This window comes from Canis lupus, chromosome 21, assembly GCF_003254725.2.
Source record: "Canis lupus dingo isolate Sandy chromosome 21, ASM325472v2, whole genome shotgun sequence".
Classification (NCBI taxonomy): Eukaryota; Metazoa; Chordata; class Mammalia; order Carnivora; family Canidae; genus Canis; species Canis lupus.
The window spans coordinates 23,165,806-23,190,291 of NC_064263.1; the positions used below are offsets into that span (position 1 = coordinate 23,165,806).

General features: G+C 44.9%; 1 protein-coding gene across 17 annotated transcripts in view; it reads left to right on the top strand.

Annotated features, from left to right (window-relative positions):
- The first annotated feature begins 251 nt into the window (after nt 1-251).
- MAP6 (microtubule associated protein 6) overlaps nt 252-24,486 on the top strand; it is a 68,382-nt gene continuing 44,147 nt past the window's right edge. For 3 of the 17 annotated variants that reach the window (XM_025419625.2, XM_025419634.2, XM_025419633.2), the window contains exons 1-2: nt 23,200-23,257; nt 23,961-24,075. Coding sequence is in view for 7 of the 17 variants with exons in the window: in XM_049098721.1 (XP_048954678.1) it covers nt 994-1,931 (938 nt within the window). In the remaining 10 variants the exon portion in view is untranslated. Of the gene's footprint in view, nt 1,932-19,036; nt 19,162-21,263; nt 21,419-22,036; nt 22,177-23,199; nt 23,258-23,338; nt 23,481-23,960; nt 24,076-24,216; nt 24,267-24,486 lie in introns of those variants that run through there. The other 14 variants (XM_025419626.2, XM_025419635.2, XM_025419629.2 and 11 more) reach the window with 13 other exon arrangements.

A 24,486-nucleotide genomic window follows, 5' to 3' on the forward strand; every position in this document is an offset into this window, starting at 1 on the left:
CATTTCACTAGGGATATCTTTCATATTTTAAAAATTGAATCTCCCCTCCTCCATGACTGGCCCTATTTTACAAAAGAGCCTGAGGCTCCTGGAGGGGAAGCGACCAGGGTAAGGACGGCAAGTCGTCCCCAGCCTGGGACTTGAACCCACCTAGGCCCCAGATTCTGCTGTTGCCTAGGAGCCGAGGAGGGAGGAGCTCCCAGAGCGCAGGGGGGAGGGAAAGAGCGAGAGCGAGCTCCCGGCAGCGCGCGCTGACGACAGCAGGTGATTTTTTTCTGCAGCGCGCTTTCTCTCCCGGCGTCTTCCCTGGATTTTTTTTTTTTTTTTTTTTTTTTTTTTTTTTTTTCCCTGCCGAGCAGTAGATAAGGGTGGGGCCGCTTCCCTGCAGCAGACACGGAGCGGCAGTGGCTGCGGCACCATCGGGAGAAGCGGCCGCAGCAATGCTCGGTCTCCGCTGGAGGTGATCGCCTCCGAGCCCTTTCTAGGTGGCTGGCTGCGACGGGACGCCTCGGAGAGGGGGAGCAGAGCCTCGTCCGTGGCCCCTGAGGCCACCCTGCTCGGCCCTTCCTCCACGCCATGGCTTAAGCCCGCAGCCACCTCGCCTCGCGTCGCCTCGCTTGGCCGGGGTCCGCCGCCGCCGCCGCCGCCGCAGGGAGGGGCGCGACCCAGACGCCCTCGCCCGGGGACCCCGGGACGCTGTGTGTCTCGCCCAGCGCTGCCGCAGCAGACTGCGCTCCCAAGACCTTTGCGGGCGGCTTCCGGAGGCGTCTGCAGCCGGTAATCAATCGGGGGACTTTACGGACTTTTGTCCCGGTGATAGCTTGACCTTCCTGGGTGCTCTCTGAGGGAGAAGAGGAGGTAGCTCGGGCCGCCGAGGGAAAGGCTGTGGGAGCCGGACTGGCTGGTCGAGTGCCGAGGGACTGAAGTGAGGTTAGAGACTTGCTTTAGAACCACAAAAAAGAAAGAGGGAGGGCCAGCTTTGCAGCCCGCATCATGGCGTGGCCGTGCATCACGCGGGCCTGCTGCATCGCCCGCTTCTGGAACCAGCTGGACAAGGCGGACATCGCCGTGCCGCTGGTTTTCACCAAGTACTCGGAGGCCACCGAGGCCCCCAGCGCCCCGCCGCAGCCGCCGCAGCCGCCGCAGCCGGCGCACGCGCCCCCCTCGGCGCGGGCGGTCGCCATAGAGACGCAGCCGGCCCAGGGCGAGTTGGATGCAGTTGCCCGGGCAACGGGGCCGGCGCCCGGGCCTAGCGGCGATCGCGAGGCGGCGGCGCCCCCCGGCCGCGGCGCGCCCGGCGCCGGCCCCGGCCCGGGCTCCGGCTCCACCTCGAGCGCGGGCCCCGCGGACTCGGTGATGCGTCAGGACTACCGCGCCTGGAAGGTGCAGCGGCCCGAGCCGAGCTGCCGGCCGCGCAGCGAGTACCAGCCCTCCGACGCGCCCTTCGAGCGCGAGACCCAGTACCAGAAGGACTTCCGCGCCTGGCCGCTGCCGCGCCGCGGGGACCACCCGTGGATCCCCAAGCCCGTGCAGATCCCCGCGTCCTCCCAGGCGTCGGGGCCCATCCTCGGGGCGTCCAAGCGCCGGCCGCAGAGCCAGGAGCGCTGGCCCGCGCAGGCCGCCGCCGAGGCCCCGGAGCAGGAGGCGACCCCTGGCGGCGCCGGGGGCCCCGCGGCGGGAAAGCCCTCGGGTGGGGACGAGCGCGACACACGCAGGAAGCCCGGGCCCGCCTGGATGCTGCGCCGCGCCGAGGGGCAGGGGCCGGAGCCGACGCCGCCGCCGGCAGCCCAGGCCCAGGCCCAGGCCCAGGCCCAGGCCCAGGCCCAGGCCCAGGCCGCGGCCCCCGAGGCGGGCAAGGGGCGTGCAGCGGCCGACGCCCTCAACAGGCAAATCCGCGAGGAGGTGGCGAGTGCGGCGGGCAGCTCCTACAGGTGAGACTCGGGCCGCAGCTCGGGCCACCCGGCCGGCCACGCTTCCCCTTCGCTGAGGCCGCCCCGCGCCGGTTCTGCGCGCCGCAGGCGCCCCGGGGCCCCTCCCTCCAGGCCACACCCTCGCCCCCGCCGCGCCCCGATACCCCCCAGGGCTGACTTCTTTCTGCTCGCTCTTAAGTGAAAGAGCTCTTAAGTCGGTACTAGGCATCCCGGCCGGCCCAGGGCTTTCCCTTTACCACCTTAGCTCCTCTCCCCCGACCCCCGACCCCCGTCCCACCCCACACCCCCACCTGCTCAACAGAGACCCTTTGCAGTTTCTTGCAGGCTGTGCCATTACGCCCCACCCACCTCACTAGCTGCATTGGCCTGGATGCCGCCACTCGCTGGCTCAGCTCTTGCCCACCCTCCATGGGCCTTTCCGAAGGGCCCCATCCTCCTAGAAGAAGTGGCCCGCCCCCTCCAGCTTCACTTGGCCTTTCATCCTTCCCTCCCTCTCTTGGTCCCTGGGAAACATCCAAGCACCACACCCTTTTCTCGATTCCCCACAGGGCTCTTATAGATCACCCTCCTCCACCTACCATCAGGCTTTGAAGTCAGATTTATTCCTCCTCCTGGTAGCTGTGACACACTGAGCACGTTTCTTAACTTTTCCGGGCCTCAGATTCTTATGTGTAAAATGTGATTGATAATAGATTGTTCTCCTAGAATTGCTTATTCATTTATTAATCAAATATTAAACTTTGACATATTTTTGAACACCTACTATATGCCAGGCGCTGCACTAGACATTGTGAGGTTACATGAGATGGCCCAGGAGAATTGTGCCTGGCACATAGTAGGTGATTAGAATGCCTTAGCGCCATTACGGTCTTGTGTCTGATGCCTCATTGTTCTGATTTCCACTTCCTAGATACCTCCAGCCTTCTCCCCATTGATGCATTTCCTTTCTCCTTTCCCTTTATGTTCTTCAGTTGTGTTGCTCATTCTGTTACCGCCAAGAACCCCCTCTTTAGCATTTAAATTCCCTGTAAATGAATGCCTTCAAGAAAGCACATACCATTTTCTCTTGCTCTCTCCCTCCCTCCCTCCCTCCCTCCCTATCTCTCTCCCTCCCTCCCTCTTCCTTTACGTCTCCCTCTCTCCATCCTTCTAGAATTCTCCCTGTGCTGCAGCCTCAGCCCTTCCAAATTGCTTTCTCACCCTTTGTACATCCAGTATCATTTTTGAATGCTTAGCTCTCCATCCTCTCCTTATGTTTCAACCCAGATCAAGCAGCTGAGAGATCACATTTGACTCAGAACGTGTAACATTGGGTTTTAGGGTCTCTGGGGAAAAGGATGTGCATGATGAATAACTGAGCCAGAGGTGTTCAAAATGGGGTCCTTCATCAATGCCAGAGCCAGTTGTCTCCTTCCTGCAGGAGACTGTGGTTGGGAGGACTGCAGAGTTAGTGTCTTTTGCCAAAACCCTATATGTAGCCTCCTATCAGACTGATGTCTTTCTCCAGTGAACATAACAACCACTCCCTCATATGCTGAGGGAAGCATAGCAGAGATAGATATCCTCTCTTTTTAAGGCAAAAATTCATCTGTCTCCCAGGTTTTGACTCTAGAAAGAATTTCCCAATGAGAAGGAGCAGCAAATATTTGGCTCCTACTCCATCTTCCTGAATTCTACCTCCACCTGGCATTTCTCTCTTGGTTTATTGTTATCATGACCACAGTGGTCCCCCCTAGGAGTGCACTCCTTTTTTCTTTTCTTTTCTTTTTTTTTTTTTTTTTTTTTTTTTTTTTGGCTTTGGGTCAGGCAAGATCCTTTTCCTTGGTTCACAGCCATCAGGAGTGGAATTTTCATGGTATCTTTATGCGACTACCAAAGGAAGATCAAAAAGAAAAGAAGGAAACAAGGAAGGGGCATAAAAAACAAAGCCAAGATGTAGTTTTGTGATTCCACCATGACCTTCTTGTTTACAAGGCAGGCCCTACTTCATTCCCAGAGAACCCTAAGATGGCCCAACATTGCAGATTTCTAATCTGGCTTCCTCGTCTTCCTGCTCCCATTCTACTACCCTGTGGCAGGTGGAACCTTAACATTCAACAATGAAGGGTACTACCCTTCCTCACCACCACAGAATCCATGCCAATCAAGAGAGATCCCAAATTCTCAAATCTCCTTTGGTCGTCCTACGCAGTTTATGTTTCCAAGTCAGCAGGACTTGCTTTGTCCGTGAGAAATTGGCTAGACAGTCAAGGGATGACCTACCCTTCGGATACAACCCACTCCAAATATATTGGCTTACATCTTTGTTCCGTATGGCCTCTTCCCCGAAAACACCACCTTAACTGTACAGTACGAAGTCAGGTTTTACAGTTAGAATTATACTCATACTGCAAGTGATGGGATTGATTGGGGGAAGGCTCTGCTGTTGCAGCTGGTGAGAATGATTATTTTTAGTGGCTATCAGAACTCCACCAACCTGTCAAAGAAAAAATTCTCTGAGCGCCTTAAAAGAATTTTCTTTCCCATTTGTGTCTTCTGTAAAATTTAATTATGCATGTGACTTTGGGGCCAGCAGTTCCATTTTGCTGTATAATCAGAAAGGTTTGGAAGCATTAAGAGAATGAGTTGCTAAGAGACATCAATTTCCTTAATGGACAATTTAAGTGCATGACAAAGTTTATGTGAAATTTAACATTGTTTTTTGTTTCGGAAGAAAAATTAACCAATAATAGGGAAATGCACTTTGGGTGAAGGTAGACATGAAGAAATTAGATAATCAAATATCCCATAAAGAAAAAAAAATGCCTGGAAATTGTAGGCTTATCTGGAACATTGATTTTCCTTCCCTGTTATCTCATATTCTTTCCCTTGCTGTGATTCGGAATATCTCCTAAATCTAAGTATACCCCATGGCTGGCAGAGATGAGTCTTACATTCCCTTATTAGAAGCCAGGTTGGGTTCCATTTCAAAGATAATTTGATTTACAAACCCTTTTCTTCTGCCACTCTACATAAATCATGGTGGCTTACACCATGGTGATTGGTTCATCTCATGGGCTTTCCAAGTGACATCTGTCACATGACATCAATGGGAGCAGTTTGCTTAAATAAAGGGCACATAATCCATCAGCTTAACATATTGGTATATAATGTAAAATACACATTCAGCATGCAGAGTCATATACATACTAATTGGTTTTTCTCCTACAATATAGTCAGTAGATAATCTCAAATGTCCTTTGACGCTATGATTTTGAGAAACCTTCCCAATTTGTCTAATTCATAACGTATCCACATTAGCCTAGGATTTTGCATTAAGTGCTATCTCAATCTCTTTGGTTATTCACGATCATGAAGTTGATTAATTTTTAGTACACTCATATTACATAGATGATGTAATAAAGTTGAGAAGCATGTCTCTGTTATCACTTTTAATGTTAAGGATGGATTTCGCTGGGCAGCCACTTGTGACTTTAGACCTCGAATTCTCAATTAGAAAAGAGATGAGTCATGAGGAAGGGATTAAAATTCCCCTCTCAGTCAGTGCCATTGCCCTAGACATCAGTTAATAGGGCTAGATGGGGTGGCAGGTGCTCCCCATAGAAATGCTAATGAGAAATTTCTCCTGGAAGAAATCAACTGAGGCACCAGGAGGTAGAATTAATAAACCAGAGGCAAAATATTTGACAAATGAGAGCAGTAACAAGGAAATTGGAAAGAAAAGGAGCCTTTCATATCTGCCCTACAATCTTCCATGCCCTATAGAGAAAGGCCTGTCTGACCTAGCTTCCGCTGTCAGAACTGCCCTGTGCTTTTAGGGCAACTGCCCATTTCCCTAATTTCTTCCTGGGCAAGTCTCAGCAATATTTCAAGGCCAATCTCAGATACAGAATCTTTAAGGATACCTTCCAGGTTCTGTCGTTCAGAGCTAATTTTTCTTATTTTCCCTTTTTATATTCTATGCACTCCCATTGCCTGCTTTTGTTCATATCTGCCTCCTCCAGCAGATCACAAACACTGGAAGAGAAGCGTTTGCTCATCTGTATACCTCTCATAGTGTAACATTGAGCCTGGGTGCCATAGGAGTTTGCCGAATCCAATAGAATTTTTAGAGTTTGGTGAAAATTTTATTCACCTGCACATTGATTCATTCACATTGATTCATTTCATACAATTTTATTTAGTTGGATTTATTTCAGAAAATGAAGGGCCAAGGCCCTGTATGTATCAGATAGGACGTGGGGATACCAAATGAATAAGTTATAACCTTTATGTAAGGAAGCTATTCCTGCCTTAATCAAGATAAAGTCCAGTCTCTACTAGATGAGCCCTAGAAGTAAATGTTCAAATGAAGATGGGCACCTTCATCCAGGCAATGGTCCTCAGCCTTGACTGCACATTGGAATTACTGGAGAACTTTAAAAACACTGATGCTTGGGACACCTGGGTGGCTCAGCGGTTGAGCATCTACCTTTGGCTCAGGGCATGATCCTGGAGTCCCAGGATCAAGTCCCGCATCGGGCTCCCTGCTTGGAGCCTGCTTCTCCCTCTGCCTGTGTCTCTGCCTCTCTCTCTGTGTTTCTCATGAATAAATAAATAAAATCTTTGAAAAAATAAAATAAAAACACTGATGCATAGGTGCTTTGCCCAGAAATTCTGATTTTATTGGTCTGGGGTATGGCCTGGGCATATGAATATTTTAAAAATAGTCCAAGGCGATTCTCAGGTGCAATTCAGGTTATGACCTACTTCTCTAAGGCAAAGGTTCTCAAAATTTAGTACACCCAAGTTTTCTAAAATGCAGATTCCTGAGCCTCATCTTCAGGCATACTGATTCAGTAGGTTTCAAGTAAGGGTTAAGAAACTATATTTTAATACACAGTCTTGGTAATTTTGATGCAGGTGAAGCTCAAGCTTTACTTGGAAACATACTGCTTGGAAAAATTGGCTGTCCTTAAGGCATTGAGTTTTCTCATATACACAGTGTTGGTGGCTATTTAATTAAGCCTTTTATATCCTTTACTTGCATTTTGTAATTTTCTGCACAAGGGTCTCTCCCTCTCACACACACACACACGTTTTTTAAGTTTCATTGTTCCATATTTAAGTCTTTAGTAATCTAACTGGATTTTAACTTTATATATGAAATGCAGTAGGGATCTAATTTTCTTTTCTGTCTTATGGAAACTCATTTATCCTCACACCCTTTCTAAAAGTGCAGCTTTTTCTCACTAATGTCTCCATGAATCTCCTCTATCATATAAGGGTCACATATGCTTGAACATATTTCTAGGATCTCTGTTCTATGCTCTTATTCTGACCTAATAGCAAACTATCATCTTGTCTTTTTGTCTAAGATATTTTCAATTATTTTTTCTTATTGTGAAGAGTACATTTTATTACATTTTCTAATGTTTTGTTGCTTATATGTATTAATTTGGGGATGTTGATCTTGTATTCAGCAACCTTATCATGCTCTCTAATTAGTTTTGTCTGCAGACTCACTTGGACTGTCTGTGGATATAATGTATGTCTTTAGCAAATACCAATTTATTGTCTTCTTTCCCAATATTTATATATCCTGTGTGTGTGTGTGTATGTGTGTGTATATATATATACTGCTGCATTGGTGAGGACATAGGGTGTAGTAGCTGATAACAGACATCTTTGTCTTGGGATGTGGAAATGCTTCTAAAGTTTTATCATTAAGTATGAGGTTTGCTCTGTGTTTTATGAGACAGCTTCATATTAGGTTAAGAAACTTCTCTTTTTCCTAATTTACTAACAGTTTCTAAAAATGTGGATGGGTATTGAGTTTTGTTGAATGCTTTTTCTGCATCAATTGAGATGATCATATGGTTTTTCTTTTTGAATCTGTTAATAGAGTATTCTGATATTGAACCATCTTTGCATTCCTGAGATAAACCTTGCTTGTGTAAAAATATATCTTATGATGCTGAATTTGGTTTGCTATTTTTTGTTTGAAATGTTTGCATGCATATTTATATCAACTCCAAAGAGGGAGTAGAGAAAATGAGACATCAGAGAACAGAGCCCTGAGGAATATAAGTATTTGGGGGGTACTGACAGCAGAAGGAATAGCCATGAAAAAGACAAAAAAAAGGAGTAATCAGAAGGGGAAATCAGAACAGAGATATGGAAACCACATGGAGTACCTAACTTAGCAATGCCTTATGCCTCTTTGGAAATTTTTAGTGAGGATTTACTATGTGCAAAGCATTTTGCTAGAGGATTGGTTGACCTTGTGCAGTTAACTCTCAGAGATATAATGTTGACTGAGACTAACCCACAAAAAGGAGAGGAGATAAGACACAGGTAATTCTTGGTTGCTCTCTCAGGAGGAAAAAATGGCTTTAAAAAACGAGTCAAGGGGATCCCTGGGTGGCGCAGCGGTTTAGCGCCTGCCTTTGGCCCAGGGCGTGATCCTGGAGACCTGGAATCCAATCCCACGTCGGGCTCCCGGTGCATGGAGCCTGCTTCCCCCTCTGCCTATGTCTCTGCCTCTCTCTCTCTCTCTCTCTATCATAAATAAATAAAAATTGAAAAAAAAATTTTTTAAATTAAAAAAAAAAAAAAACGAGTCAAGCCAGTCATAGTTCTAAATCTGCAATCACTGAGAATCACTTGATTTCCCAGACACAAAACTACAATATTCCAGGAAATGTCCACTAAGATTAATGACTTATCTCTATAATCAATGCAGCTTTGGCTTTACAAATTATATCAGTTGTATAAATGTAGACAGGTGAGCTTCTAATTCTTTACTAAATGAAGAAAACTACATGATGGGCCTCAGCCAACAAACTAAAAATTCTCTTGATGCTCACTAAAGATGCTGCTTTTCACCATTGGAAATAAGAATAGTAGCTAATTGGGTGCTTACTATATGCCTGGCAGGCTACTAGGAATCTTAGATGCATTTTCTCCTACACTCTTTATATAACTCTGCAAAAATGGTACTATTACTTCCCTGTTAGAGCTTAGGACCTACAGTGCCTCTTGTCTGCCTTTTGGCTTTTAAACTGCTGAAGACACAGGCTTTGTCTAATGCTAATCTTTCTCAACACTTGCCACATCATCCATAGCATATTAACATGTATTGTCTCAACTCAGTTTCAATCCAGTGAACATTGATTAGTGCCTACTCTATGTCAGGCTCATTCCTAGGATGACAAAGCAGCAGTCCTCGCTCTTAAAAGGCTTATGTGTATTAGGCAGAGACAAATGTGCTGAAAAGCACCCTAATAAAAAGTCTATGCAGGGTATAGTGGAGCACAGAGGAGAGAATGGTTAAGTCTACTTGATTTGAGGGCTGTCAGCATAAGAGTTCAGGAGAGAGGGAACTGACAGGCTGAATCGTCAAAGATGGGTGTGCATTGTGGGGAAGGGATCAATTTGAGTAAATGTATGAGAAGAGACATTGTAAGCCGTTCTGCGCAGGGAGAATTTAGAGGTCTCATAGAATGATGATAGAATGGTGAAGGGTTGACCAGGTGGGTAGGCTGGGCCAGCTCTTTTGTCCTATAAGCAAAGAGAAGATGCAAGATTAGCAGGATTAGGTTTTGGATTTTGGAAAAGGTGACTTTGACAGTGGTGGGAAGGATGGATTGGAGGGGATTAGGCTGGAAGCATGGAGTCGAGGAAGAAGCTGTTGTTTGGGTGAGAGATGATGAAACCTCCAGCAAGGGGGCAGCCCAGGTGGCTTGGTGGTTTAGGGCTGCCTCCAGCCCAGGGCCTGATCCTGGAGACCTGGGATCGAGTCCCATGTCAGGCTCCCTGCATGGAGGCTGCTTCTCCCTCTGCCTGTGTCTCTACGCCACTCTCTCTCTCTCTCTCTCTCCCTCTCTCTGTGTGTGTCTCTCATGAATAAATAAAATCTTAAAAAAAAAAAAAAGCTCCAGCAAGGAAAGAATGTCACCAAGCACTGATGGTAAAGGATACACTAATGTTGTGGCTAATTGAAAGTAGGCTGAAAGGCAAAGGGAAGAGTCTAGGACATTTCTCAGTCTAGGACATTTCATGCTTTGGATGTCTGGGGAAACAGTCATTACTGAGCTAGATAGCACAGTTTTGGACAAGTTGAATTTGAGGTGTTTTTTACAAGATTGACATGGAATTGTTCAGTAGAAAATGAAATCACCTTGATGATTTAGGGTGTAACCTGATAGAATAACTTTTATAAAACTCTTTAGCATTATCCACTCAGGTTAAACATAGATTTTACTTAAGACCCAGCAACTGTCCCCTTGAATACATACCCAACATAAATGAGAACAGAAGAATTGTACAAGAATATGTGTGGCAGTTTTATTAGAAATAGCTAAAAAGAAAAAATAACCCAAATGTCCATCAACAATGGGGTAGATAAATTGTGGCATATTCATAGAGTGGAATATCCTACGGAAGGAGCCATAGGCAGAATGATGCTCCACTCAACCCCTTACCCAAGGATGTCCACATCCTAATTCCTGGAACATGGGAATATACTATGTTACAGAGCAAAATGGACTTTGCAGATGTCATTAAGTTAAGCATCTTGAGGTGGGTGAGTATCCTGGATTATGGGCCCATTGTAATCACAGAGATCTTTATAAGTAAAAGAGTCAATGTCACAGTGATGCAGTGTGATAAAGACTTGGACAGACATTGCTGACTTCAAAGACAGAAAGGGTGACATGAGCCAAGGGATGCAGACAGCTGCTAAGTAACTGGAAAAGGCAAGGAAATGGCTTTTCTCCTGGAGTCTTCAGAAAGAACACTTTGCTTCTGCTGACTCCTTGATTTTTTTCTAGTGAGACCCATTATAGTCTTTTTAGCTTAGAACTATAAGATAACACATTTGCATGGTTTTAAGCCATTCAGCTTGTGGTAATTCATTTCAGCAGCTATACGAAACTAATACATAGAGTTTCTCAATCTTGGCACTACTGACATTTTGGACTGGATAATTCCTTGTTGGGAGGAGCATCCCTGGCCTCTATCTACTCCATGCCATAATTCCCCACTACACCCTCGCCCTTGCTAAGTTTTGATAACCAAAAATGTTTCTAGACGTTACAAAAAGATCTCTGCGGGGGGAAAAATTGTTCCTAGTGAGAACCACTGTTGTATGAAAAGTAAAATTACTGCAGTACTCTATAATATGGATATGTTCCACAGACATAATGATGAATGAAAGGAACAGATGCAAGTGAACTTATTGAATGATACCATTTATATGGATTTCAAAAACAGACCAAAGGAGTGGAATTGTTCTATATCTTGATCTGAGTGATGGTTTCATGGATCTACACATGCTAGCAATTAAAGGTTTATAGTTTTTATTCTATGTATGTTATATCTCAACCAAAAGTTAAAAAAAAAAGTACAAACCAAATAAATGGAGACCTAGGTTTGATGCTCAGGAGAAAAGACAGAACAGAAAAGGTCTGTACATGGAGGTGTCAGTGGGGATCAAACCCACAGGCATCAGGGTAGGTGGGGAATAAAGAGGGTGAAAAGAAGAGAATGTTGGGGCCGAAGCCCAACCCCCACTGACACATCAGGGATAGGCGGAAGAAGAGTCAGACCTTTGGTATCTATGTGGAGTGAGAGCAGAGGCCCCCACACTGTACTGGCTTCCCACCTCCCCTGCCACTGGTCTCTGGTTCCCTGCAGGAGCTACCCCACGTGTATATAAAATAGCAGAGTACTCTTTCCTCTCCTCGTTGTCCTAGCATAGCCCATTGCCAAGTTGTACTTGTTTCCAGATTGAATGAGGAGGAGGCTTTTGCAGGACCAAGCCTGGTGTAACCTCTTTTGGTGGGAAAATTGGGCCCAGGCCCCAAGCCACAACACCTGCCATAAGTGCCTCCTTGAAACACTGCCTCCTTCACTGTGCTGCTCTCTGTGGCCACCGTCTGTTTCATGCAATGACTTCAAAAAGTTGGCCCATGTCATGGCATATCCTAAAGTGCATTTTTATATTCTTCTTGGCCCTTAGGAACCATTCTCTATTAGACCATTATGAGAGGCAGAAGATAGGCAATGGAAGAATGCAAAGGAGCAGAATGTTAGAACAGAGACATAATTGAGTTTCAACCTCATTTACCAAGTGTTGACTCTTGCCAATTGCTTTAGCATATCTTTTTATTTAGACTTCATAATGACCTTTTAAAGTGAACAGCTTTCTCTTTAAAGATGAAAACTAGGGTCAGGAAGGTCTGGGAACTGATATCACACAACCAGTCAATGGCGGAGGTGGTTCAGGAACCTGTTTCTCTTCTTCCCAGCCCACCACTATGCCTTACTTGCATAACTCAAGCGGATGCCTGCCACATACCCCCAGTTTGCTGCCATTCCTAGGGGGCTGCTATGGGCCCCAGGTCCTTCCTGTTGTCTTTTTGCCTCCCACTCTCCTAAGTCCATGCCATCCTCATTCACTAGCTTGTTTCTACAGTGGGAGAGGGTCACTGGTCTCACTATACCCCTTATCCTGAATTCTCCATGGATTCCCTTCTACTCCAGAACAAGGCCCAGCACCTCAGGCTGCAGTCAAGACTTTCCAGGAACTGACCTATCTGGCATTTCCAGCATTTTGCTCAGTGCTCCCCTCACACACCTGATGGTTTTTCCTGGGGGTTCTCAGTTCTGGTTGTACATTAAAACCACAGAGGCCCCAGCAAATGATCTAGCCAAATCATAGTCTGAGCTAGGCCTTGACAAGCCCTACATGTAACAATGGCTTGATTTTGCTCTCAATTTTCCCTCCTGCCCTCCTCCCATCTTCCTTCTAAATCCCTCCTATCCTTCAGAGCTTTTAGTTCATTGTGAAAGAGGCTTATGCTATAAAAGCAGGGAATTAGATTGGATTTATTTGATCATAATGTCATAATAATAATGCAGTGGGCTTAATATTATTTTTATTCCAAGTTCAACGCAGTGTCTTCAGAGCATGCAAAGACTGGAGCTATGGACTCTGAGGATTTAAGGTGTGGAGTACATAATCCCCACTCCTAGGAGTTTGCCATCTTGTGAGGCAGGTAACATGAATGCAAGGGTCTAAAGCAGGGCCTGCTGAGGGCTAAAATCAGACCAGAGTCCTCTAGGACCACAACAAGGGCTGGCGAATTCTGTTGAAAGATTCATGGATGGGATAATGGGATGAGTCCTGGGAGGTGTGCTGGTGTCCTGTGACAGATTTGCTGACCATTGAAACTGGGTTTGAATCATTTCTGTGTAACTTACAAATCTATGTGACCTTGAGAAAGTCTTTAGCTTTCTCATCAGTAAAATGGACATAATTGCATAGTAGCAACTTCAGAGTCATGATGAAGATGGGGGCAGATATCACTTTCACCCAGTGCACACCCATCACAGTAAGTGCTGGCCATGTTTATCATTTTCATTGAGAGAACCAATGAAAATCTTTTATTTATTCACTCAGCAAACATCTGTCACATCTTGTATCAGGCACTATGCTAGGACCCAGGGATATAGAAATGAATTATACATAGTACCTATCCTAAAAGAGCTCTAGTGAGAGAAACATTAAGAAAATTATAGTATTAGTAGTATGTGCATTGGTAGAAGTATGGACAAGATATTGAGGGGACATAGAGGAAGGGGGGTTCTGCTTCAATCTGAATCATGGACTACCTCTGAAGGAGGTGTACCTGTGTAGTGTGCCAAAAGTGTGGAGTTAGTTCCACTGGGAGGGCAAGAGGTCAGGAATATATATTCCTTCCTGAAGGTGTTTAACAATGAGATGAGAACAAATGAAGCCACTTAAGAGTATAATACTTACTAGTAATTTCGTAGTAACTTCAGCTCCTCTCAGATATCTAGCTTTATCTTGGGACTTGCATCCAAATTCTGCTCACCATTTGTTAACTATATGACTTTGGGCAAGTTACTTAACCTCTCTTCTCTGATTTTGTTTCCTCAACGGTAAAATAGGATCAATAATACCTATGTTGCAAAGATGTTGAAAGACTAAATATTCCATTGAGTTTGTGACTTGTGACTCTCTGACCTGTCTTATTTACCATTGTACTCCCAGTACCAAGCTTAATGCATGGTATTTAGGAGATGCTTAATAGATATTAATTGAACAAATGAATGAATGATGTGTGTACACTACTTAGCATAGTACCTAGCCCATAGTAAGCACTCAATAAGTTGCAGCTATTCTCATCATCATTATCCCAAGTGGTTTGAGTACTACTCAGCTAATATAAAGAGGTAATTTTGCCCTTCTAGTGTGCACACATTCTGAATTTCTGAGAAGAGAACCATGAAATGCTTAAATAAAAGATTTTCTATAACTATTTTCGAGTCTGACTTAAAGGATCAGGGAAGATTTCAGTAGGCAAAACAATCAGGCAGGCAGGGAGGTGGCACATTCCAGGCAGAAGGGACAGCTGGAGCATGGAGAGCTAGATATGCATTTGGCGAATCATAGATATTCAGATATGACCAGTGTTCTGACTATGAGGAGTGATATAGCAGATGAGTCTGGAAAGGTCTAGGTCAGGGACTGGCAAACTTTCTGTAAAGAGGTAGATAATCTATATTTTAGGCTTGGCCAGCCCTTATATGTTATATAAAAACAAGAGAGAACAAATTTCCCAAAAGTTTTTTTTTTAAAGACTTTATTTATTTATTCATGAAAGACACACACAGAGAAAGGCAGAGAGAGACACAGGTAGAGGGAGAAGCAGGCTCCACGCAGGGAACCCGACATGGGACTCAATCCTGGGTCTCCAGGATCACAACCTGGGCTGAAGGCAGCACTAAACCGCTAAGCCACCCAGGCAGCCCTCCCAAAAGTTTTCATGTTGAAATTCAAAATATAATAATAAAAATTGAATATAATATTTTGTAATATAGGTCTAATGAGAAGAATGGATTTTTTTAGGGGAATAACATTTGCTGAGGTGATGTTCAAAATTAGTATTCCCATTCATCCTATTGATTACAAATATTTATCTACAAACCATTCTTAGTTCATGGCTGAACAGAATCAGGTAGAGGGCTGCCGTAATTGGCTCATGGACTAGAATTTGCCAATCTCTGATCTGTATTGTTTTTTTTTTTTAAGATTTATTTATTTATTTGAGAGAGAGAGCATGCAAGCAGGGGGAAGCACAGACAGAGGGAGAGAATCCTCAAGCTGATTCCCTGCTGAGTGCAGAGCCCAACATGACCTAGGGCTTGATCCCAGGACCCTGAGATCATGACCTGAGCTGAAATCAAGAGTTGGCCCCTTAACTGACTGAGCCACCAAGGCACCCCTCTGGTCTGTATTATTGAGGGCAGAACTCTGTGCTACGAAGTTTCAGACTGTATTTAAGTGGCAAATAACCTCTACCCAGAGTGCCTGAGAATACTTGATTTGACTGTTCCTTATTAAGCACATCATTTATTCTTCCCAAGTGACATAGTCACTCTCTTGTTTTCTTACAACTGAAAGCAACAGGGCACTGATGTATGTGTGAGAAAGTCTCTTTGTCTTCATATATAATGGGTAACCAGCCCATCTCTCATGGCAACCAAGGATACAAGGTACAGGAGTCACCATTGTGAAATAATATCAGTCTCTGGCTGCTATGACCATTTCAATTGGGGTTCTCCTAGGAGCTGGAACAAGACTTTAAAAAAAAATAAGGAATAAGTACTATTAAAAGGTACATGAAGACAAATTCCCTTGCCTTGGATTAAGCACCTAAGAAAAGCACAGAAGAGACCTCTACCCTCTAGAGGACTGTGGTGATAACTCACAGAAGCTCTGTTCTAGCACTTCTCCAGAGTCCTCCAAGAGCTGTCTGTGAACTAAAGAGAGTCTGGTGATTCCAGCTGCTGAGAATCTAATCTTTTCACACCATTCTCTGGGAGCCTTTTAATACATCATAATAGTCCCAACCCAAACTACATTTGTCAGAAGGCGATACTTTATAAATGCTACCTTAATCTCTATCTAAATAGACAAATTTGGGTAGAGAGTATTACTCTGTCAATAAATGAATTCCATCAATTCAACTCAATTCATATTTGTTGAGTACTTCCTATGAATGAGACACTTGGCTAAGCTCTGGGGAGATGACTGTGAGGTTCACAGTTTGGCATGTCCTGATTTACTCTGTTGACTGTTCCTACTTCAATAGTAGGGAGAAGGATATGATGAAGATGAAGATGATGATGATGATAATGATGATGATGATGATGATGATGATGGAAAAGGGAGGAGGAGGCAGGACCAGATGATGCAGTGACAGAAACATGGATGCTTTTAACTAGCAAGGTCTTCAGGGCTAGGGCTGATAGAAGAGACAAGAGTACTGAAGAAAAAGTGAAGAACATAAGGGAAATTAGTAATCTCAGCCACTGATCTGATAGCCACGGAGCAGTGCATCAACCAAAAGACCTAGCATCAAAAAGACATCAGGCCAAATCCCAGCCTTTCTATTTAGTGCTTATGTAACCCTGGTAAAGACTTGAATAATTTCAAGTCTCTGAGCCTGAATTTCCTCCCAAGAAAATGAGGCACTATTGTACATATTGTAGGTTACATGGATGTGTACATGTTTTATAAATCATTAGGTCCTTGCTGTCGAAATTTTAAATATTAATACTCAAAAATAAGCATGGGATCTGCCTGCACATGAGTTCAGACAGATTAATCACTCAGGGGACAGGCTCCGAACTAAGTTGGATTATGGCTATGAGCGAGATAGATACAGTTCATCATGGAGTGAGCAGTATAATGATAGATAATGATAGATATGGTGTTAAGCATGCATTCCAATTATTGAATACAATTGTGATGAACTTTAGGCAGGGAAAGTACAAAGTGCTAGGAGAGTGTTTAATGGGAGCTGACTGACCTAACCTAGCCCAAGAATGAGAGCTGTTCTCTGAGGAAGTGGTGTTGGAGCTGAGCCCTGAGGGGGTGAAGGTGAGCCTTGACGCCTGCCCCGCCTCCTGTGTGACCGGCTTGAGCCCCTCCTTCTGGGTTCATCCCCTGGCCTGTCACTAATGGGTTGGCCTAGTCCCCTCTGGAGCCCTTCTTGGCACTAAGGCACCACATTTCAAGATCCCCTTAAACACCCAAGTGCATAATGCCAAAGTGCCCTGTCTCAAGGGTTGCAGTAGAGAGCACAGGGCAGAGAGAGTGCACAGTGTGATGGGAGACCCTGATGACCTTGAAGAGTTAGCTCATGGCCAAGGATTTGGTTTCATCCATTTGATACTGCTCTCATTCCCGCCTAAATTTCCTCTTAAATTTTTTAGCTCATCTTTGCTTTATAAGCCCTCTAATTCAGAAATAATCGGTAATAAAATTTTTATGTCCAAGGCTTATTTAGATTTGCCTCAATATTCAGTAATATTTTGCTCACCACTGCTTTCTGAATCTCACTCTTGCTTTCTGGAAGCATGCCCTTCGTCTGGAATATCTTTATCCCGCCCTCATCCTTTAGCAATAGCTAGTTGAGGGAAGAATTCTAGGTAGACATTGGTTTTCTCTTAGCACTTTAAAAACATCACTCCACTATATTCTGGCCCCGTTGTTGCCTATGAAGAGTCTACTATCCTGTGAACTGCTGGGATTATTACCCACCACATAATAAAAAGTATCATAGGTATTATTGGTAGCCGTAGCTATTGTGCCAGTAGAAATAATAGAATCAGCTTTCTGTAGATTCTATGTAGTCTTCCCAGCTCTGTTCTGTAGGTATTGTTATCTGAAGCTCAGGGAGGGTGGATACCTTTTCCAATGTTACACAGCTAATAACCAAAAGCATAATTTACACCCCTGGAGAAGCCACCTAAAGCTTGTCTCTCCTTCTCCCTACATCATACTGCCCCTATTATAGTAATGATTTGGCCACTGTTGGAAACCAGAGCCTAGGAGGATTATTTGCCAAGGCCACTGGTGGAAAACCAGGGGACAAGGGTCTGGGTACTGATGCTCTGCGCTTCCAGAACAAGCTAGGAGAGAAGCTCAGGGCAACATAGGATCCTTGTAGGGACTTCAAAAAACAGAAAATAAGTTAATAGTCATGTAGTCATTCTTATAGTTAAGAATTCTTGTTTTCCAGGGCGTTGAAAATATAAACTGTAACTATAGAATCAGAAGCTACCTAGGACAGGAGCTGCTTTTGACATCATCCATCCATCCATTCTTTGATTCAACAAAGAAGTCACTCAAATTACTGGCAAATTAATGTAATTCTGACATAAATATTGGCTGCTCTTTTTGTTTGTATTGAGAAGAAGGTGAAAGGGAAGCAGTGAGGGTGCCTGAAAACCTGTCACAACTTCACTCATTAGTGAATGTTGTGAGCTTCTTTGCTCAATCAGATAATCATTTCAAGTACTGGAAAAATATTTCCTCAATTTTTTTTGTGTGGGCCACAATGTACCGGTTACGGATATGACACCCTCTTAGGTTTAATCGGCATCATTAACATTGTACTCCATCACTTTCTAAAGTCTAAACCCCCAAGAAAACAACCTAGTGTTGGTTTGCAGCATTTGCTGACTTTCATGGTGTCAGTACTCCCACTGTGGCTGATTCCAAGCTGCCCACATGCCGCTCCTACCACGGAGTTAGGAAAAGCTGTGCAGAAGCCACCAGTATGTGGTGTTCCCATCTAGTGGGTACAATAGACCCAAGTCATCTCAAAAGCATAGATAATAGTAACATGTGGTAAAAATAATTTGAAAGTGATATTTTGAGCATTTGTTACCTTTATTTCTTTTTAATTTTTTAATTTTTTTAATTTTTTAATTTTTTTAAATTTTTTTCTTTTAAAGATTTTAATTTATTTATTCATAAGAGACACAGAGAGAGAGGCAGAGAGACATAGGCAGAGGGAGAAGCAGGCTCCCCTCGGGGAGCCTGATGTGGGACTCATTCCCAGGACCCCGGGGTCATGAACTGAGCCAAAGGCAGACACTTAACCACTGAGCCACCCAGGTGCCCTGTTACCTTTATTTTTGACATAACTTGTTTAATTTATATTTACATAATTAAATTTTTTATAATGGCTGTGCTTAAAAACTGGCTCAGAAAATTTTAATATATGGCTTTCTCAAAACAGTGTGAACTGACTCCAGCATGTTACTGACATCTGAAACTGATACGGAAATCTGCAGAAATCTTCTCAAGGACTGATGTTTGAGCAGGATTCTGAGGGTTGAGTAGAAATCTGCTGCTTGGTGCCAGGTAACGGAGGTCAAGTGGTAAGGGCAGTGCACTCCAGACACCCAAAATAGCATGTGGAAAGGCTTGAGATGTGAGAAACGAAACCAAGTGCAGGAAACAGGAATAGTATAGGAGGCCTGGGTATGGACTTCCCGCCAGGGAATGGCAGGGATGTGACTGGAAATCTGGGCACTATTGACACAGTGTCAAGGACTCTTGTGCCAGTGGAAGTGTTGGAAAAACTCCTGTTTATGGAGTGCACAGGCAGGAAGTGGGGTCAGTGTACTTCACTCTCTGAACCAAACTATTATCACTATGTCTTTTGGCTTACCTAATTGGGTTTTTGGCAGCTAAGTGTCATATGAATTTGATTCTGGGAGGCTGACTATCTAGGTTCTTGTTATTCAGAGTGTGGTCCGTGGACCCGCACCATGAGCCTCGCTTGGGAGTGAATCTCAGATGCTATCCTGGACATACTGAGTCAGACTGCATTTTAACAAGACTTCATGGCATTTTAAAGTCAGAGAATCTCTGAGCTAGGGCAGGCCTTCTCTCAAGTGGCCCAGACCACCTGCATTGAAATCACATGGAGTGCTTCTTTATGGAGCAGATTCCTCAGCCCCATCCCAGATTCCTGGGCTCTGCCCAGACCTTCTGAATCTGAATTTCTAAGGTTGGTCCCAGATCCTGAAATTTCAGTTATGTTTCTAAGATCATCCTTATGCGGATCAACACTAATCGCAAAAAGACTTGGCCCAAATAGTCGTGTTTGAATTGGGTCAGAAAAACTGAACTCTTTAAACTGTCCTGGTAAATTATTTCCTCCCCTTCCTATGCAAAACACTTTGTAGGTCATTGTCTGTGATAGTAAGTGCTCATCAAGTGTTAGCAATTGGTATTGTAGTATTTGTTATGTCTGAAATGTCATGAGTTCCTTGTCAAGGCCAGAAGCAAGCAGGATCTAGGGAAAGGTGTATGTGTGTACTTGTGTGTGTGTGTGTGTGTGTGTGTGTGTGTGTGTGCATGCACAGTATGTTGGGGGAAGGTAGGCAGAAGGATGCAGGGTGCTGGATAACTCAGATGTCCTCTCAGCCTGCTTCCCGCCCAGTGCCAACGACCATCTGCTCTGAGCAGCCGCCTGTCTGGGAATCGGGGGTATCCATGGGAACCAGTATGGAGATTGCCAAGAGGACTCCATGGCCACCAGCCAGAGGGGAGAGTGGAAATCAAGTGGAACGAAAGTGACAGACTTGTGTGTATTCAGTGGAGTGGGAGGTGGTCAGCTATGAGAGCAAGGGTGGGGCCTGCGGACAGCAAGCCGGCAGGCCTGGTGCCCAGAGGGAACCTGCAGCCGGCACTGACTCGCACAGCTGTGCCTGGAGGGTCACTTGAGGCAGTCTGAAGAGAGTATTTCTCTGTCCTCCGCTCTCCCTCCCTCCCTCTCCCTCCCTTCCCTTTTCTTCCTTCCCTCCCTCCTTCCTCCCTTAATAGGAAATTTAATTTTTTTTAAAAGTACAATCAGTAGACAAGTAAAAATGACAATGGCAGTCACCTCAAATCCTACCCCTCTTAAGCAGACGCTGTCATTTTGGTGTTAGTTCAACTTTTTTCCTCTTCATATTTTTATAAGGTTGAAATCATGCATTTCCAGTTCTGTACTCTGCTTTCCAAAAAGTTCTTTTGAATCAGGCATTTAACTTTGAGGAAAAAGCATGGGATCTGGAGTGAGATGCTGCCCGCATTCACATCCCAGATCTGCCTGGTTAAAAATTGGTGGCTGAGGCCAAAATGACAAATTGATCCAAAACGGATATTCCTAAGTGGATGCTGTTGTACCGTCTTAGCTAGCGGTGCCGTTTTAGTTTTTGAATCAAGTGTTTCTTGGGTATTGAAGCCACTTTAATAAAGCCTGTGCATAAAGAAAAAATAAGTATTCCCAACAGGGAGAAAAGAATATGGAGTTGTTTTGCTTAGATAATTCTGAAAAGAGAAATAGGATGTAAAGTACTGTGTTGACCCCAGAATGTGATATAATGGGGTAGGAAATGTATAGCTGGTTCATTTCTCCATTTACTGGTACAACCAGAAGCCTGTCATTGGGGTCACCCCAAGAGCGCCTGTGCCCCCAGGGCAAGTGCTGCATTGTCCTGTGACCAGTCACATTTGAGGGAAAAGTGAATCTCAGCAGCTGAAATGTGCACACCTGCTGGTGACACCACGTTGCCACTTCAATCAGTGTTGCTCAGAAATTCTCCAAAGTTGGCCCACTCAAGACACTGTAAGTAGTTGAGTTTACTTTATTCAGTGGGTTTCCACCCTTTTAAATATTTCTGTCCTTTTAAATTTTTGTCTATGAGCCAGTATTTTGTGTGATAGGATGTGAAATACATGGGCAAACAAAACAGAATGATGGAGCCTGCAGGTCACTTGATGGAAGAGATGGTGAGATGGAAGAGAGCACTGGACCAGGAGTCCAAAAAGATTTCCATTCTTCCATTTCCTGCTCTGAAGGCTCCAGTGGGCAAACCACAAACTGCCCTTTTAAATGTTTCTGTCCTTTTAAGTGTTTATCTGTGAGTCCGTACTGTCTGTTTTCATGGCAGACTGGAAAGCTGGAACTGCCTCTTCTTCCTCTCGATGTCAGTAAATGCTTTTCTTGCATGATTGAAGGGAACCTGTGATAACCCAACATTCCACAGGGTCTGCAATTCGCTTTTACCCTTGGCTTGAGAAAAACAACAGAGGTTTGGGAGCAGCTTAAAAATTGACTTAAAATTCTAATCCCCCAAAGTGAACAAAATCACTGATAGAGGACTTCGTTTAAGCCTCTTGCCTTTTAAAAATTCAACAAATTTTTTTTTAATTTTAAAAAAGATTTTATTTATTTATTTGACAGAGAGCACAAGCAAGGGTTGCTGCAGGCAGAGGGAGAGGGAGAAGCAGGCTCCCTGCTAGGATCAGATGAGGAGCTGATCCCAGGACCACCAGATGATGACCTGAGCTGAAGGCAGATGCCTAACCAACTGAGCTACCCAGGTGCCTTTCCACTAATATTTTTTGGACATCCACAGTGAACACTTCAGTGAGTTAATCTAATGGTTGTTCAGAGAGAAAGCATTTGTCCTCAAGTCACTTCTAGTTGAGTAGGGGAGACAGCTTTAAAAATGCAGGCTTTATTTTTATTCGGGCATGGTAAACCACCAGATCAAGAGATGAGTGCCATTGAAAAGACTGCTTATTCTCAAGGAGAGAGGGCAGCCTACACCATGCCTTGCCAGGCCACATGGTGAAGCACCAGCGTTGGTCAGGAGGCAGAAGGAGGAAGGGGAAACGTGGGCAAGAGCCTTCTCGGTGGTCTTCCCAGGAAGAAGTGGATCAGCAGGGTAAGCAGGCTAAGTAAGTGTAGGATTGGCTTTCTTGAATAATTTCAGTGGCCTCTGGGGCGCAGGGGCTGTCCATAGTTGTCTGGTGCCTAGCCCTGGGATGATTAGGGCAGGACAAAAGTGGCCCAAATGTGACAGCCCAATAAAGGCAATGTTTGGGGTCTGGGCTACGGATGGGTTGGGTTTGCATATGAAAGGCTAACCCTGGGGTGGGGGTGGGGAGCTGCTTCCCCAGATACAAAACACCAGAATAAAAAGAATGCTTAATATAGAGAAAGGCAGGTGCTTAATTGTAGCATTGTGTTAGGTGGAAGGCTGTAAGTAACAAGAAGAAGCACACTTTGGGTGTTAAGAGGAAGAGATTATTTCAAGAATACTTATCCTGACAAGGGCTTAATGAAAGAAATGGCTTTTCATCAGGACAGGGTAGAGAGGGGGTGGTTCAAGCTCCTACCACTCACTGGCAAGTTGCCCACCTTGGGCCAATTACTTAAACCCTCTGAATAATGTCTATTCTGTTTATATCCCAAAGTTGTTAGGCAAGTAAATGCCTCTGTGTTTCTCTCACTGTGCACAGTCCACGGACTGTGCATGGAAAACGCAGTTTCCTGGGACCCAGAATCAGGCTGTGAAGTGAGGCCCAGAGGCTGCATCTTAACAGGCCCTTTGCTCCAACCCTAGGTGATTCTTAGGAACACTGAAGCTGGAGACCAGCCTAGAGAACACAATGCAAGGTACATTCTAGAATCTAGAGGAGAAAGTACTCTACACATGTAAAGAGGTTTCTTTCTTTCTTTCTTTTTTTTTTTTTTTAAGATTTTATTTGTTTATTCATGATAGAGAGAGAGAAGCAGGCTCCCTGTAAGGAGCCTGCTGTGGGACTCGATCCCAGATCCCGGGATCACACCCTGGGCCAAAGGCAGCCGCGCAACCACTGAGCCACTCGGGCATCCCAAGGTTTCTATGTACTTACTACAGCTATAGCTTTCACTCACTTGATCTCTCATCCAGGTCAACTCCTTAGTCAAAAACGGTGTTTGGGTTGCCTGCCTCACAGAGCATCTGCTGAGCTAGGTGTCCGCGGCGCAGACAAGGAGATAGCACCCAAAGCCCTGCCTCCCGCCGCTCCAGATGTCTGAGGCCTGCGCGGGAGGCTAAGGTTACAGACGTTCCCGCAGGCCTCAGAGTGAGCGCAGCCGCGCAACCAGTCCTCAGGCTGCGAGCAGGCTCCGCTCACAGCTTGGCCTCCGATGCAGCTGTGCGATTTCAAATTCCATGTTTATCCACATGGGTCTCTATTTTTACCTCACATTTCTAAAAATACGAACCAACAGACTAACCAAAAGTGATTTTGGCACTTTCAAGGGAAAATATATGGGTAAGAATTATTGAATAATTGCTAAGCCCTCCAGCCTCGCCTAATTGGGTTTTTGGCAGATAGATGCGTACAAGCTGATGGTGGTGGCAAGTGGTCAGAGAGGAGTGCCACTGAGGGAGCACCGCCTGTTGGACCTTGAGGGTGACGTTTTCAGCCTCACAGAAGACCTGACAGGTATCTCTTTCCCCGTCTCACTTTCATAACGTGAGGCTCAGGCATGTTCAGGCACTTGCCCAGGGCTTCACGGGAAGGAGGGTGTGGACGGGCTTTCAGCGGGCTCCGCTTGATTACAGAGTCCCCTTGCTTCCCCCACAGACACAGACGGCCTCCAAGAAGATGCTGGATCCCCAGGGTGGGGCTGAAAGGCATGCTTCTCACTAATTACTTTCATAAAACCCTGGTGATGTATCTCTCATTTTATGAACTAAAAAACTTCCACTGTACTGACTTTCACAGAGATCATTCTTATCAGATCTCTGACACAACAACCCAAATCACGGCTGCTTATTTTGCTCCACATTTTCCTTCCCACTCCCCTGGTAATTACGCAGTAATTATGATGTGGGTAATTACCCCATTAGTAAT